General features: G+C 45.0%; 3 protein-coding genes and 1 pseudogene across 3 annotated transcripts; 1 reads left to right on the forward strand and 3 right to left on the reverse strand.

Annotated features, from left to right (window-relative positions):
• The first annotated feature begins 468 nt into the window (after nt 1-468).
• Nucleotides 469-2202, forward strand: LOC123106226 (protein ALWAYS EARLY 2-like; annotated as a pseudogene).
• A 701-nt stretch (nt 2203-2903) lies between these two features.
• LOC123106273 (MEIOTIC F-BOX protein MOF-like) lies at nt 2904-4713 on the reverse strand. The gene is made up of 3 exons (XM_044528479.1): nt 3898-4713; nt 3518-3673; nt 2904-3422 (listed from the first exon to the last, which is right to left on the reverse strand). The coding sequence occupies exons 1-3, from the start codon at nt 4711-4713 to the stop codon at nt 3225-3227; spliced, it is 1170 nt and encodes a 389-aa protein (XP_044384414.1). The 3' UTR covers nt 2904-3224.
• An 8284-nt stretch (nt 4714-12997) lies between these two features.
• Nucleotides 12998-14186, reverse strand: LOC123106274 (cytochrome P450 94A2-like). Its single transcript, XM_044528480.1, has one exon. The coding sequence runs from the start codon at nt 14184-14186 to the stop codon at nt 13185-13187; it is 1002 nt and encodes a 333-aa protein (XP_044384415.1). The 3' UTR covers nt 12998-13184.
• A 24-nt stretch (nt 14187-14210) lies between these two features.
• On the reverse strand, nt 14211-14714 carry LOC123106227 (cytochrome P450 94B3-like). The gene has a single exon (XM_044528450.1). It carries the CDS (start codon nt 14712-14714, stop codon nt 14211-14213), a length of 504 nt encoding a protein of 167 aa, XP_044384385.1.
• Between the last annotated feature and the right edge of the window lie 2645 nt (nt 14715-17359).

Consider the following 17359-nt stretch of genomic DNA (forward strand, 5'->3'; position numbering starts at 1 on the left):
CCAGAATTCATTTTTTTCGTATTTTCCTGACATCTTGTGGAATTCAAAATTTCTTACTGTTTTTCAGAAAAAAATCATGTTTAAAATTTTGTTCGCTCTATTAAGAAAAGTTCATCTTTTGACATTCTGAGCAAGTTTGAAAGACATAAACATTTTTTTAAAATTTCTGTAAATTTTGGTAAAATACCAATGTTTGTATTTTGAACAAAAATGGATAAAGAAAAACCTGAGTGAAAAATGTGCAGAAAAAACGAAAGAAAAACCAATGAGTGAAGGTGCTGTATTTTTTCCTCTGCGTTATTTATCTCGAACAAGAAGTAGAAAACAAAGCTAGTGGGCACACCAGATTAGCTATCCCAGATTGTTGGTCGCTTAAACACAGTGCATGAGGACTGAAGTTCAATCCCAGCTGGTCGGACATCCATTTTTTTGAGTTTAAACTTTAAAGAAGCTAAACAGGCTGAGCCCATGAGGGAGGGGCAAGAAATTAAACAGGCTGAGCCCATGAGGGAATTGTACGACCCTACGGCCTATACGTTCTACGTATGAAAGTGGGTACAATGTGTGAAATGTCCATACTATCCTTTATACGTTTTGTGAGGGGGGGGGGGGGGGGGGGGTACCGGAGCGGGACTCGTTTTGCAATTGCTTTGTTTGCTTTTGCTTCGTTTGTTTTTCGGAGTCTACAGTTTTGCAGTTCTCTTGGAAAGGTACGTCGATTGTCAAAGCAGTTTTCACAAGAGGAGAGGGAAAAGCTTTCTCAGTATCGTGAGTCAGTCAGACAACACTATGCTGGACTTCAGTGTGGTGTTCGAGAAGGTCTACCAACTGTTCTTGCTTGGCCCTTAGCAGTTGGGCAGCGTGTTATAGCCTGTCATCTCAAAACAAGAGAACTTCATGATGGGAGTGTTTTGACTGTCGACCGCAATCGCCGTCGGGTTCAATTTGATTGGCCGGAGCTGGGTATTGAGTTTGTGATGGTAACCAATATCTATCTAGCTTCTTTTTAGACCATTTTGTTGGCATATTTTATTTTATCTCTTCTGGTTTAAAACGTTTCCTGCTGATTGTTTTGATTTCTTGGATTCTACTCCGCAATGCATGGTTTCACTAAACCGATCCTCTTCATTTGTTAGTGATGGTATGTCCGTGTGGATGAACCAAAAAGCTAGGAGAATCATTATTTTAGTGCTGAACTGAGAAACTAGGAGAATACATTTATGTTATGTTTTCGTTCCTTATGTTTTACTCTTTACATTTGAGTATGCTTAGACCAAGTACACCTCTGACTTTTGGTGCTGTCAAATTTTTTCTTGCTGGGAATCTTCAATCTTTACCAATTGCTTAGTCCTCCATTCACAAAGAAGTGTTGGTTTGGACACCAACATAGTGTCCAGAACACAGTTTTGACCACAAGTTTGTACTGTATTATATTTGCTAAATAAAAGAAGCATGGCAAGTGTATCTTTTTAGACAATAATATACAGATATTTATATCCGTATGTGCATTCTAAATTGTCATAAAAGGACTATTGATCAAAGATAAGTACTTTTACTGCAATTTCTGCCTCTTTTGTTTTAATGTATATACATGTTTGCTTTGTGCCTCTTTTTTGTTTAACTAGGCAACGTGCAAAGTAAGTGAAGGAGAGAATGCTTTTGCCAAAATAGGGGAAGCACTAGACAATCTGAACCTCCGTGGCACCGGCACTGGTTGTAGCATACTAGGCATAAGACGGATACCACCCGATTCGGGGCAGGCGAATTCAGATAACAGCGCCTCGGGCCGCTTTGACCCTGCTGCAGCAACTAATAACATTTCAGTCCAAGAGTATTGCCCAACGGCAGCGACTCCGAAGCCCAGTTCCCATCGGAGCCGATTTCGTCCTGTTTAGCGACCATCCTGATGATACAGGCAAGTAGATCAATCTTTAGAGATCTTACGAATTCTTTCTTCAGTCACAATGTTTCCGGGGTCATCTTACGAGTTGTAATGTAACGGGCCATCTTTTTTGATGCATCAGAATTGCACCGAGAAGCAGTATCACCCTGCGGAAGTGGCGCACATCCTCGACTCGGCGCTGTCGCGGCTGCAACCGTGCAGCTCGCAGAACGTCCCCATCTTCAGAGAGATTGAGATGTGCATGGGTATCGTCAAGAACCAGATGCTGGCGCTGATATATACCCACCCCTAGTGGCTAGTGTTCATGCATGGCCAAACATTCTCTTCTTTTGTTATTTATATATACATATGTAGGAAGAAAGAAACTTGACAATGGTATGTGGCTTGTCTTCTAAAAGCTTACAAGAGTCTGGATAAGGTGAACCTAACCTATCTTATTAGTTATTATTATACTATTATCGTGTAGTCTCCCTATAAAAATATTAAAACCAATAAGTGCAAAAGAAAGGGGCGCACGGCAACCCGAAAGAAAAGACAAGAGATCTCTTTTGAAAAATTGCCAAACCAAGAAGCCTTGCTAGGTGAAACATTATCAAAGGTCTTTGCATTCCTTGGTTCCAAATATCCGAAACAGCAGCAGCAGCAGCTAGGGGTTTGAAGAAGAGAGTCATGTTAAAATTGGTCTTGAGCTGAATGAAACAACGAGAACACAGTGCATCTAGATCCTTCACACAGTTTCCTAAATGATTCTTCACACAATCTACTTTGAAACAAATGAGTTGTGCCAACATCACAAATAGAAAGCAAATCATGAGAAAGGCTGTGATGCCACTGCAGTTCACCAACCGCATTTTCATCGGCTTCTGTGACCTTCCCACTTTCTCAGCACGCAAACAAAGATAGCAATCCAGTATTTAGCTAAAACACTGCTATATGTACAAATACACATAACATTTTCAAAGAATTAGCTCGAAATCCATCATGCAAATGACACAACTAGTCTACGATAACGAATTAGCTCGGATCAATCATCACATGTGGATAGCGAAATTCGATCACACATTCACACCCATTATCTAAAACATTACATAGCGTTTTCAAAGAACTAGCTCATAATCCATCATGCAAATGACACTACTCAGATTAACCATCACATGTGGATTATAGCAAAATTCGACCACATTCACACCCATTGTCTAAAGCATGCCCTTGTGTCATTAACGCCAGCGTCTCCAAAGCAATCTTGTCTCCACACATTAACTCAGCACTGGCCAAGGGTTGCAGGTCCCCCAAACAAAAACAAGGTCTTGGTTACCATAGATCAGTGATGCTCGATGCTGATTTTCACATCGCCAACAACCGGCTGCAACACCTGCACCAACGAGCTGGCCCTTGGATCATCTTCATGGCAGTAGATTTTGACCCTCTGGATGCAAGGGTGTCTGCCTGAGCCCGACAGCGGTGCTCCCCTGGTTGACGACAGAGCAGATTCAGAATCCTTGCATGTACTAAATTCCTCCTGCATAATCGCAACATATTATTGGTCAGAGGTTCTACTACCCTAGCAGATCAACTGGTGTATAACTGTACATACATAGTTTTGAGCAAGTATACCATTGTGAGCTTAAGTTTTAGTTCCTTCAGCTTGCACGAGCGCTGGAGAATGCGAAGCAGCGGGTAGAAGTCAGCAGCCATGCACCACTCACCCAGCACCAGGCTTGTCAGGTTGCTGAACATAGCGCATGTCCTCAAACTCCTCTCGAATGAGACCTTCATATATATCAGAGGTAAAATCGAAATGATCAAAGACAGTGAGGTTAATAGTTTGATTACTCGATATTTCCATGCTAGCTTGTTAAAATAAGACCAGCACATAAGACAGAAACAAGTAAGCTCAAAACGCAAAGATCCTCTGAATTTAAATCCGAGAAGCAACTATATAACAGAATCTAACTAAGGAAGCAAATATGATGAAAAGAAGAACTAGTTTGTACCTCAGGTAATGGTGCATGCAACTCCAAGGTGGTGGCATGTGAGAGGCCATCAAGTAGACGATGATCCGCTATTGTGTTTCGCTTATAATAATGAAACCTAGATGTTAGACTAACCGAGGCTGTTACAAGAGAAGACAGATCCCTAATTACTATAGCACCAGGATCACACCTTGGGTCAACGATAGAGACATGGGTAAGGTTGCTAGCACAAATCACGAGACCACCAAAGATATGGCAACCAATGATACGTAGAACCTTGAGTGACCTCGATGATATCTCCTTCAGGTCCCACAAACCACAATGCTCCAGCTCTAAATGCTCAAGCACTGGGCAGTCACAGTTCAGTGGCCTAAAGAACCCATGTCTCAACAAGTTATATTGGAGCCTGACTGTTTTGAGGTGCTGTGAAGGAAACATGGCTGTGCTATCCAAAAGGGCAGATGCAGAAACATGAAGGAGACGAACTTTATGCATGATGGCATGACGAATCCAGTCACAACACAAGGTCGTGTCAACAACATGGTGCACAGAGATCCAGGCTTTATCCAAGGAAGTAGTGAGCAGCAGGCGGTCCCCGAATTTCTCCAGCTTGTCGTCATCCATAAAGTCCTGGTGGTCGATGCGGATGTATGGCGCAGAGGCCCAGAGATTACGCCACCTTGGCGAGAGCAGACTTGTGCGCACGGCCTCCGGCATCGGCAGGAAGGACATCACGCAGTGTAGCAGCTCGTCTGGAAGGCTGCTGAGCCTGTCGACACCGTCACTGGTGCCTCGCGCCCTCTTGGAAGTGCAGGGGATTGAAGCTAGTTCCGACATCTCATCAAACAGCCAGCTGCATGTATCCAGCACAGGGCAATAAATCAATAGTCAAAATCACAGATGTACACTCCGCAGAGACATGTTAGAAGTTACAAACACAAAGAGAGATGACCCGGTTCCATTCATGGGACGATTTATCCAAAAACATGATATGAATACCACGTATCTACAAACTCGTCACCTTTATTTTGTGGGCTAAAAAATCATGAATAATCCTTAAAACAGTACAAGGAATTCTATGAATCCTTTCGCTCTTCAAGAAAAAAAAGGAAGTTTATTTGATGGGACCGGATAGCTAGCATGGTACAAATTACTCCCTCCGTCCCATAATATAAGAATGTGTTTTACACTTCTTATATTATATGGGACGGAGGGACTATTAAACAGACTTGCCTACCAGTTTAGAGTAGACTCCAGAAATAAGATGACCACCTTAATAAAATTAACCTCGTACAGCACCAAACTAAGAAACTCAGTTTGGTTACACTTTTTTTGAACCGGGCGTAACCCCTTTCCATTACTTTGACATAACGAAAATACAAAGTTCTCATACTGAAACTACTAAGGAGACTAGAAAGGGGAACGCGAGTTCAACGCATCCTTGGAAAACCCACTGCAAGCACTCGTCATCGAGCAGCTTACCATGGGGCGAAAACCCAAGGACACCCAAACACGATCTAGGCCTATTCAGGAATCCAGCAAGTCTTAAGATACTCCCTCCGGTCCTTTTTACTCTGCTTATTAGAATTCTCTGAAGTCATTTTTATATGAAAAAATATCAACATCTGCCATGCTAAAATTATATAATATGAAACTTGAAGTCATGACACATCTAGTGGTATTGATTTCAGATTGTGAATGTTGACACTTTTTTCGACAAAACTGGTCAAACTTTACGAGGCTTGACTTCAGTCAAATCTTATATGCGAACTAAAAAGGACCGGAGGGAGTATCAAAAAGGATTACCGTCATTGAGCAGTTTGGTTACACTTACATCGATTTCCAGAAAAAAGAAGGAAAAAGAAAAGTAGAGAAAGAAAAACGGAAAATACATATGTGGTGGTCAAGAAACGCTGTGCTTGATGTTGATGAGCAGCAAGAGGAAAAAGATGGTGCTCTACAGGCAAAGCTAACATGACTTGTAAAAACATCTTATATTGTGGGACTGAGGGGGTAGTATATAGCAACCTAGGGCTTTGACCGATGGAATCATCCGAAGCACGCATGTACGGATATGTACTGGGATTTACTTACAGTTGGGTGGGGAAAAGAGATATAGTGCTAGGGTTTCGCCCTCCGATCGATCTCCGTACGTATTGTGAGAAAGAAACTAACTAGCTGGAGGAATGGCGCGCTGACCTTGCCTTGTAGTAGCCGGTAGCGAGGCGGTACGGCGTCCTGCCTCCTGGTCGCCGGCAGCGTCGTCGGCGGCGACGCGGCCGTGCGAAGCAACCGGCGGCGTCTCGCTCTCTCATGCTGTGCGTCGGCTCGTCTTGTTTTTCCTGCTGAGCAACTGGACCGACTGCTTTCTGTTGTAATAGTTAGGCCCGGTTTGGTGGCAGACCATTAAGCAAAATCAACGTCTAATGGAAAGCCGACCCGTTGAAAACCTGCTGCGACTATTTATCTTTTTTTTTGAGCATCAGACACAAGCGCTCATATACACGCGCATACACTCACCCCTATGAACGCACACACGCACACCCTACCCTTATGAGCACCTCCGAAAGACTGAGCCGACATATCATCTTGAGATTTACGAAGTCACCGTAGGCGCCTCGTCGTCGACGGGAACGTCTCCTCCCACTGAAAGCGTATCGCCGGAAATCCTGAAATAAATCCAGGAATAATGCGAGCACCAGGATTTGAACCACTGTCCACCTAACCAACTCAACCATAGGTTGATTCGCTCTGCGACTATTTATCTTGTTTGGTTTTTATTTATCTTGTCCATTTTTTGGATTTCTTTTTTCTTCTCTATTTTTCTTTTTCTTTTTTTTCTTATGTTTTTTTCACTCAACATTTTCGTATATGTCAAAAATGATTAACAAGTGATCAACATGTTTTCGTATACACATTCAACATTGTCCGAACGAATATTCACATTTTTCAAATACTTGTTCAACATCATAATACTTACTCAATATTTTAAAATACTTGTTCAACATTTTTAAATATTTGTTTAACATTTATAATACTTATTCAACATTTCCAAATACTTGTTTAATATTTTTTAAAATTCTTGTTCAACATTTTTTAATACTTATTCACCATTATGATAATGTTTTTTTTCTAATAGACACACACACATCTGGACCGTGCAATGCAGGCCGCACTAACATACTTCATTTAAGGCTGGTTGTAATGAAAAGTATCATATACTAGTATCATGCATAAAAAAATAAAAGAAAAACAAAATAATATGGTACTACCTCCGTAATGCATAGTATCATAATTTAGTATCTTATAGATTGCCTTATTAATTGTCATGCATAACACAAGATAGTACAACATTTAATATGATATGGTATCATGATATGGTACCACATCCTCTTTTTCCTAATTTAATTGTGTGCCACATCATTCAAAAAGTCTACTTGGCATGCATGATATTGCTTATGATATTCCCATTACGACCAGCCTAATATATCAAGCCAGTGACAATACCCAACAACTTGGGGCAGCTGCCCGCGTTCGCCAGCGAGCTGCCATAAAAACATACCTATGACTTAATACACCATAGCAATTAATTAGGTTAATTAATGTTATGTCACAACCCTAGAATTTGACTGCAAATAGTTGCACAAGCATCCATGCATCATGTCTAAATTTCTTTGAAAGTTGAAATGGAGATTGTTGAAACCCTAGCACCAAATGAATTTCAACTAGGGCCAAGTTAAATCTTTTCAATGAACCCAAAATGCCCCTCATAAATGTTCATCATTTTTGTTTTGGTCCAGAACCTCTGCCAAAAATGATGCACACTTTTTTAGGACATTCTGGGTTATTAAATTAAATCATATATTATTTGTTCTTGGACATTTAAATGCTATAAATAATTTTAAATGTCCAAATGATCTTGAAAGTAAATGATGGCTGTTGGAAATAATCCAAACAGAGCCTACAAATATTTTCAGGGTTTTTGATAATGCTCTGGCATTTTTATTAAAGCCAAAACAAATTACAGAAATAGAAAAAGAAACAAAAATAGAAAAGGGTTAGAAACTCACCTGGCTTACTTGTCCAGCCCAGCCGGCCTGGCACTGTGCCGGCCCAGTCCACTTGCTGGCGCCAGTCGTCCTCAACCTCGTGCCAGTGGGCACGAGGGCGTGTGCCCACGGTGCACTAGCACGCCCGCGGCCACTGACGGCCACCTCCTGCTTCTGTCGACGCCCTGGACGACCCCATATGGCGCCACGCACCTCCCTGCCTCTCTCTCTCACTCTTCCTCGCTCTCACCCCCTTCCCTGGATTCCTCTCTCTCACGCCCGAGCGCACCGCAGCGCGCCGCCGAGCACCACTGCGGCCACCGGCCACCCCACGCCTCGCCAATGCGCCCAGAAGCTCCGCCACGTCGCTTGCTACCTCTCCGTCAAGCCACGAGACGCCGGACGCCCCGCGGACCCGTCACCGCCGTCTTCTTCATCGCCGGCCGCCCGAGATCGCTGTCAACGCCCCGTCGCCACACGTCCTTCCACGAGCCCACAGAACACGCCGCTGGATCCGCTATGAGATCCTGCTTCGAACCTCTCTTCTCCCCCTCGTTTATGCGTGCTCTAGCTCCGTTCCCCGCCATGGCCGTAGCTCCTCGCCACCGTTTCATGTCGCCACCATGGCCAGGGCCACCGCACCTCGCGCCCGCGCGTGTTCCCGCGCTCAGCAGCCTCCCAGAAGGCCAACGCCGCCGCCCGCAGCTCCTGCCATGCACTGCAGCCCCGCGCGCGCACCTGGCCGTGCTTTGGCCGCCGCCCGCAGCTCCTGCCATGCACTGCAGCCCCGTGCACGCACCTGGCCGTGCTTCAGTCGCTGCCCTGAGCTCGTTTCCGGCGAGCTCCGGCGTCCGCGCAGCTTCCCGCTTGCTCCCCTGGATGCGGACGAGTCCGGGCTATGCCCTGGTGCCCTCAGCGCGCCAAACCCCCGCCCATAGCGCTTTCTCGATGCCCTCCACCGCGGATTTGGTCGTCGGCGTTTACACTCCGGTGGTGCTGAATGTGGCGTCATAATTATGGCCTAATCACATTTAGTTCAACCACCTCAGCCACTGACAATAGGGACCCACCGACTAAATAACCTCGGGTTAAGTTTAATTAGATTTAATCAAACACGGGGGGCCCACACGCCAGCATGGACCTTGCTGATGTGTCCGTGGACCGGTCCCACCTGTCTGTGACACGAGCCAACACTATGAGACTGACCAGTGGGACCACTGGTCAGGTTTGACCTGGACCAGCCTGTTGACTTGCTAACGTCATGCTGACGTAGTTAATCTTTTCTGGAATTAGTTTATTTTTGAAATAACCAGAAATTCCAGAAAATGACTTAAACTTAAAAAATCCATAGAAAATAATCTATAACTCCAATGGAAATAATTTATATATGAAAAATGATCAGAAAAATCCAAAGAATCTGTTTATGGCATTTGCATGCATGTTAGAGCAACTTATGTCCTCTGTTTAGGACAATTCAATTAAATGGCATTTAAGAAAGCACATATGGAGTTTGAATTTGAACCTAGTGTTTAAACCAACTCCATTTAACTTGTTGCTAGTTGCATTAGGCCAATCAACAACATATTGCCATGTCACATTCATGCATCATATTGTTGCATGACATTCATAAAGTAGATATGACGGAGACGTATCACCTTACCATAAACCATTTTATACAGAGACATACCATAAAATTGCCATTAGAACTGTTTTGGAGTCATTTTACTTACCGTACCACATACCTATTCCTTTTTAGAGTCTGAAATGTTCCGAAAAGTGTCCCTTATGTATTCCTCCGGGGTTACGGTTTCAATAATATTGGTTTCAACATTTATAGGATTACCTGAGATATAATGTTTGATTCTTTGACCGTTCACCACCTTCAGATTTGTGCCTTCGAAGTTGTTGATTTTTATGGCACCGGAACGATAGACCTCCTCGATAACGTAAGGACCTTCCCATTTAGAGAGAAGCTTTCCTGCAAAAAATCTTAAATGAGAGTTGTATAGCAATACATAATCACCTACATTAAACTCATGCTTTTGTATCCTTTTGTCATGCCATATTTTAACCTTTTCTTTAAACAATTTGGCATTCTCATAGGCTTCGATTCTCCATTCATCAAGTGAGCTAATGTCAAATAACCTTTTCTCACCGGCAAGTTTGAAATCATAATTGAGCTCTTTAATAGCCCAATAAGCCTTATGTTCTAGTTCAAGAGGTAAGTGACATGCTTTTCCATAAACCGTTTTATACGGAGACATACCCATAGGATTTTTATATGCAGTTCTACAGGCCCATAATGCATCATCAAGTTTCTTGGACCAATTCTTTCTAGATCAATTAACAGTCTTTTGCAAAATTAATTTGAGCTCTCTGTTACTCAATTCTACTTGACCACTAGACTGTGTTGATAAGGAGATGCAATTCTATGATTAATGTCATAATTATCAAGCATTTTACGAAAGGCACCATGAATAAAATGTAAACCACCATCAGTCATTAAATATCTATCCAAACCCCATGAAAATAACTTCTTTAAGCATCTTAATAGAGGTGTTATGATCAGCACTACTAGTTGGAATATTTTCTACCCACTTAGTAACGTAATCAACAATGACTAAAATATGTGTATACCCATTAGAGGTAGGAAAATGTCCCATATAATCAAAGCCCCAAACATCAAATGGTTCAATAACAAGTGAATAATTCATAGGCATTTCTTGATGTCTACTAATATTACCAATTCTTTGACATTCATCACAAGACAAGACAAACTTACGGGCATCCTTGAAGAAAGTAGGCCAATAAAAACCGGATTGCAATACCTTATGTGCAGTTCTATCTCCATCATGGTGTCCTCCATAAGCCTCGGAGTGACACTTGCGTAGGATCTGTTCATGTTCATGCTCAGGTACACAACGTCTAATAATACCATCTACTCCTTCTTTATAAAGATGTGGGTCATCCCAAAAGTAATGTCTCAAATAATAGAAGAACTTTTTCTTTTGCTGTTATGTGAAACTAGGTGGTATAAATTTAGCAACAATATAATTAGCATAATCAGCATACCATGGAGCAGTACGAGAAGCATTTATGACATTTAATTGTTCATCAGGAAAGCTATCATCAATAGGTAGTGGGTCATCAAGAACATTCTCTAACCTAGACAAGTTGTCTGCAACGGGGTTCTCAGCTTCCTTTCTATCAATAATATGCAAATCAAATTCTTGTAGTAGGAAAACCCATCTAATAAGTCTAGGTTTAGCATCTTTCTTTTCCATAAGGTATTTAATAGCAGCATGATCAGTGTGAATAGTTACTTTAGAATCAACAATATAAGGTCTGAACTTATCACAAGCAAAAACAACTGCTAAAAATTCTTTTTCAGTAGTAGCATAATTTCTCTGGGCATTGTCTAGAGTTTTACTAGCATATTGAATAACATTTAATTTCTTATCAACTCTTTGCCCTTGAACAGCACCAACAGCATAATCACTAGCATCACACATAATTTCAAAGGGTAAAATCCAATCAGGTGGCTGAACAATAGGTGCAAAAATAAATGCTTTCTTAAGTATTTCAAATGCTTCTACGCAATCATCATAAAAAATAAAAGGAATATCTTTTTGTAATAGGTTAGTCAGAGGCCGAGAAATTTTTGAGAAGTCCTTAATGAACCTCCTATAAAAAATGGCATGACCGAGAAAGCTTCTTATACCTTTAATATCCTTGGGACATGGCATCTTTTCAATAGCATCAACTTTAGCTTTGTCAACTTCAATACATTTTTCAGAAATTTTATGCCCCAAGACAATACCTTCATTAACCATAAAGTGGCATTTCTCCCAAATCAAGACAAGATTAGTCTCTTCACATCTCTACAAAACTCGATCAAGGTTGCTTAAGCAATCATCAAAAGAGGATCCATAAACGGAGAAATCGTCCATGAAAACCTCACATATCTTTTCACAAAAGTCAGAGAATATAGCCATCATGCATTTTTGAAAGGTAGCAGGTGCATTACATAAACCAAAATGCATACGTCTATAAGCAAAAGTACCGAAAGGGCAAGTAAAAGTGGTCTTTAATTGATCATCAGCTGACACAGGTATTTGAGAGAAGTCAGAGTAACCATCAAGAAAACAAAAATGTGTATGTTTGGATAATTTTTCTAGCATTTGATCAATAAAAGGCAAAGGGTAATGATCTTTTTTAGTAGCCTTATTTAATTTGCGAAAATCAATTACCATCCTATAACCTGTAATAATTCTTTGCAGAATCAATTCATTTTTATCATTGGGAACAACAGTAATAGCTCCCTTCTTAGGGACACAATGAACATGACTTATCTACTTACTATCAGCAACGGGATAAACTATACCTGCCTCAAGGAGCTTCAATATTTCTTTTCTTACCACTTCTTTCATCTTAGGATTCAGCCGTCGTTGGTGATCAATAACTGGTTTGGCGTCTTCCTCCAAATTGATTTTGTGGTGACATAGAGTGGGACTAATACCCTTAAGATCATCAAGAGTATATCCAATAGCAGCACGGTGCTTCTTCAGAGTTTTCAATAATTTCTCTTCCTACTTCTCTGAAAGGTTAGTACTAATAATAACAGGATATATTTTCTTTTCATCAAGATAAACATATTTAATAGTATCAGGTAATGGTTTAAACTCAACCGGATCACTCTTGGGTGGAGGAGGATCTCCTAGGATTTCCACAGGCAAATTGTGTTTCAGAATAGGTCCCTGTTTAAAGAATACTTCATCTATTTCCCTTCTTTCATTCATAAATATATCATTCTCATGGTCTAGCAAATATTGTTTTAATGGATCAGTAGGAGGCACAACAATAAAAGTAAGACCAATAATTTCATCTTTACTAGGCGATTCTTTATCATGGGATTGTCTACGAAATTTAGAAAAATTAAACTCATGAAACATATCATCCAAACCAATAGTAACAACATCCTTCTTGCAATCTATTTTAGCATTAACAATGTTCAAGAAGGGTTTACAAAATATAATGTAACCCTGTAGATTGCAATCCATAAAAGCGGTCCGTGAGTGAAGTGTAGCAAAGCTCCTTTCAAATTGGCCTTAAAACACATGCATTACAGACTTTTTTTTCTTTTTTTTTTGCAAGGGCACCATTGGGTTTGTGTTGTCTCCGTTGTTGCCATTCTCACGACTGAAATGAATCGGTGGCCGCTCGCTTCCAGCCGGGCAGCGGGGCAGCTTGCTGGTCGTCCTAGACTTCCAGCCATGTGCTTATTTGGACAGGCAAGCCACCCTTCATCCTCAGGGTTATCGAAAGCGCGTGCTCCGGCACGCCACTGCCGGTGACGTCGACCACGAATTCTTCGAGAACACCGGCGACAATGGACTTCATCTGCACGTATGCCATCTCCTTCCCAAGGCGCGTCCTGGGTCCGGCGTGGAACACCGCGTATAGGAACGGGCTCACCGGCCGGAAAGCCCCATGGTCGTCGAGCCACCGCTCGGGCTTGAACTCGGCGCAGTCCGTGCCCCATATCGTGGCGAGCCGCCCCATGGCGTATGCGCTGTATGTGATGGACCATCCTGCACCGACGTGCGTGCCATCGGGGAGCGTGTCATCCGCCGCACATGTCTCGGAGGAGTCGATCGCCACCGGTGGGTAGAGCCTCATCGACTCGGTGAGCGCGGCGTGCAGGTACTGCATGCTCCGGAGTGCGTCGAACGTGAACGGATCGCCAGGGCGGGTGCCCGTTGTGGACCGAACCGAGCGGACCTCGTCGGCGATGCGCGCGACAACGTCCGGCCGGGAAGAGACGAGCCAGAAGAACCACGTCAGAGCCGAGGACGTCGTCTCGCGGCCGGCTAGCAGGAAGCTGAGGACGATGTCCCGGAGCGCCTCATCGCCGTGATCGCCGCTCGCCACGAGCCTTGAAAGAAGGTCATCTCTGTTATTCCCAGACGAGCTTTGACGGCGGGTGCGGACGATGTCCATGGCGAACCCGTGTACATCGGCGATGGCCTTCCTCAGGCGGCGCTCTTTGCCGATGTCGAGCCACCTCTTGATCTTCCAGGTGACCTCGAGCCAGCGTTTAACGGTGAGGTCCTGCGCCTCGACGAAGGCGCGCATGAAGTCTGACTTGCCGTCTGGCAAGACCCCGTCGTCGGCGAGGGAGCACGGGTCGTGGCCGAAGGAGATCATGCAGACGGTGTCGAACGCGAAGCGCTCGAGCACGTCCTGCATGTCGAGAACCATGTGGCCGCCGCCGGCCGCCGCGCGTCACAGCAAGGGCAGAAGCCTGTTTCTGACCTCGGACTGCACGGAATCGATGACGAAACCCCGGAGCGAGTGCGTGGTGAACTCACGGCTGGCGCTCTTGCGCTGCCAGAGCCACTGCTCCCCGTCGGAGTTGAAGATGCCGTGGCCGAGGAAGTCGGCCATGACGGGGATGGTGCTGTCGCCCTTGGGGTAGTTGGCGAAGTTGGTGCGCAGGACGTGCTCGACGTCGGCCGGGTTGCCGGTGATGAAGCAGGTGATCATCCCGGGAATCCAGAAGCCCATCCTCCGCTCCGGGCTGCCGACGATGAGCTCGGTCGACCAGTCGAGGAAGCGGTGGCGGTTCTTGAGGAACGCGTGGAGATGGCCAAGCAGCGGGTGGCTCCGGAGGCCATGGCTGCTCGGCTTCTTCTTCTTTGCCAGAGTCAGAGTAGGCCGCACGATGCGGTGGGAAATGTAGAGTAGTATGGCAGGAACCAGCAGGAGCAGGAGCAGGAGCAGGAGCATCTTCTTCTGATGTTGAACTATGCCTGGCTATATGAGTTGGATGGATGGAGGAGTATATGTAAGGCCCCGAATCGAGAGGCCAATAAGTGGAAGTGAGATGAGGGAGGGAGAGCCATCCATCGTTGTTCCATCCACTGCTGTTGAATCAGATGCATCATCCCAAACTGCCGCCATGCTGATCGGTTGGGGCGTATCAACAGGATTTGTCCGCCATGTTAATCGGGAGTTGGGAGATACTTACATGTGATCATCGCCGTCGCAGCGATCGTACGAGCAGATGCGTTACCTCCTGGCAATCGCCCGAGCAAGTCCACGCTATCCTCGCTTCCGCTGGATGTAGGTTGTAACTTGTAAATCGTGATTGAGATCAGAGAAGAGAGGAGGGAATCGGTGCAAAAACGTGGCCAGAACGGGGATACGCATGGATACCTAGGGGATACACGTATCCCCAAGTATCCACTTTTTCTGGATTAAGAAAAAGGAAAAAAAATTGCAAAACGGCTGGGATACGAAGGGATACGTATAGGGATGTAAGAGCATCTACCGCCGCAGAGGACAAAGATAACCCCTTAAATGTCCGCAGGTAGTGACCCCGCACTCCTTAAATTGCCTCGTTCACATCCATGTATCTCATATTCGATCCCCTATATCCATATTAAACCATGAAAGTCGATCAAAGCACGTAGATCATGTAATTGTTGTAATCTAGTATACTAGATTTATTCTTTATTCTTTTGTATTTGTTTTTATTTCTTTCTTTTCTTTCATGAAGACTTTGTATTATTTTTTCAAAAATTAATAAAAATACGTTGTAGAGACCTGTTGTTTCCCTAAAAAAAGTACATAGATCAGCAAACGGACACTGGCAAGCACAATACTTTCACTAAAAGATCGTACTTCAAATGACCACCAAAGTTAAAATGACGGACAACTTGAAACTACATCTAAAACTCGAAATTAAATTGAAGCAAAGCGGATCATCACCACTTTCGGGTCGGCCCCTTCCCCTTCTAGTCGCCGGCGCAGCTGTAGCCGTCGGCGGATGGTGGAGGATCGTTCGACTCGTCGGACAAGGAGGAGACGATGATGAGGCCCTTGAGGGACCGAACGGCTTGGTCCTGCTGCCGCTTCAGCTTGGCCAGCCGAGCCGCCTCCATCGCCTTCTCCTTGGCCACGCGCTCGGAGTGCTCGATAGCTAACCGAAGAGCCTTCGCATTCTTCCGGCGGAACCGCCGAGCATTTGTCTCCGCCATCGTAAGTGACCGGCGGTAGACCCACGCGAGGAGCCACTCGTCCTCGACGGGCTCCGCGGGTAACCCGCGGCGGTGGCGGAGAAAGCTCTCCGACGCGTCCATCTCCCTTGCTTGCTGCCTCTCGCGGCCGGCGGCTCGTGCCTCTGACTCCGGCATGTGTGTCCGGGTCGGCGCCGCGGCGGCGGGCACAAGCACCCATTGCTGCCCGTCCGGGGAAGCAGCAGGCGGCGGGGCAAGGGGACGCGTGGGAGAGGCGTGGACTGCGTAGCCCGCGCGGAGCCAAGCACAGGCCGGGAGGAGCCAGTGCTGGCTTCCTCGCTGCTGCGGCGGGGAAGAGGCGAGGCCGATCCGGAACTGCCACCCGTGTCCACCTTGGACCTGTCGAGGGCCATGCGGAGAGCTAGATCCTCGTCGGAGTCAGAGGATGAGCGGCTGCAGGCGCTCGACATGGTGGCCGCATTCACAGGAGTGGTCGGAGTGGATCGAATCGAAGAAATCGGAGGGAAGAAGAAAAGACGGGTCAAGACTGGAGTGAGCTAGGGTTTTCGGATTGGGGATATTTGTGAAGACGGACTGGGAAGGAGTGGGCCGGGCCGACGTGACGGGCATGTCCGGTCGCCCCATATTTAAGCTGGATATGAGGGAGTGCCGGACAGTCCAGGCATTTAAGAACCGTTTGAGGCGCCCGGTCATTTGAGACCGGCAATCGCCCGATCGAGCAAGTCCACTCTGTCCTCAGCCTCCGCTGGATGTAGGTTGTAAATCGTGATCGAGATCACGGAAGGGAGAAGGGAATTGGTAGAGGTGCCCACGGCTGGGGGGCTTTTGGAAAAATCACACGATTAGCAGGGACGGAGGCGGGCTTGTTTCTGTAAAAATAAGGGCCAAGTTTCATTAATCGTAGGATTTACGATGGATGGTCAGCGCTGATGGGATACAGGGATGCAAAGATATGATCGGATTCACCAGATACGATGCATGGGATACAGGGTAGCAAAGATATGACCGGATTCACCAGATACGACGCCCTCATCTCATCTAGATGTGTGTCAACCACCACCACCGGCTCTTCCCTTCTCTGCTCCAGCAAGCCTCTCGCCACAAGCTTGATAGTAGTCAAACTAGCAGGCCTCCTGCTAAGGCGAGTCTCCAATATCTATATATACTCTCTAAGGGATGCGAGCTACCAAACCAATTAATCAGAGAGAGAGAGAGAGAGAGAGAGAGAGAGAGAGAGAGAGAGAGAGAGAGAGAGAGAGAGAGAGAGAGAGAAGGTCGCAATGAAATAGTAGTATATGCTTCTTTTTGCGGGTAGTAGTAGTATATGTACAGTCCAAATAAATGTGTATATGTGCTTCCTACGAATATATAATAGCTAGGAGTACCATTGCT

The sequence above is a fragment of the Triticum aestivum genome, chromosome 5A, assembly GCF_018294505.1.
Source record: "Triticum aestivum cultivar Chinese Spring chromosome 5A, IWGSC CS RefSeq v2.1, whole genome shotgun sequence".
NCBI lineage: Eukaryota > Viridiplantae > Streptophyta > Magnoliopsida > Poales > Poaceae > Triticum > Triticum aestivum.

Excerpts from the sequence above, each read along its gene's own strand:
- LOC123106273 (XM_044528479.1), bottom strand. The coding sequence starts at position 4,713 with ATGTCGGAACTAGCTTCAATCCCCTGCACTTCCAAGAGGGCGCGAGGC. Across the intron at positions 3,674-3,897 it reads TGCATGCACCATTACCTGAG|GTCTCATTCGAGAGGAGTTT; the intron begins GTACAAACTAGT and ends ATATATATGAAG. Across the intron at positions 3,423-3,517 it reads TAAAACTTAAGCTCACAATG|GAGGAATTTAGTACATGCAA; the intron begins GTATACTTGCTC and ends GCGATTATGCAG.
- LOC123106274 (XM_044528480.1), bottom strand. The coding sequence starts at position 14,186 with ATGGTTCTCGACATGCAGGACGTGCTCGAGCGCTTCGCGTTCGACACC.
- LOC123106227 (XM_044528450.1), bottom strand. The coding sequence starts at position 14,714 with ATGCTCCTGCTCCTGCTCCTGCTCCTGCTGGTTCCTGCCATACTACTC.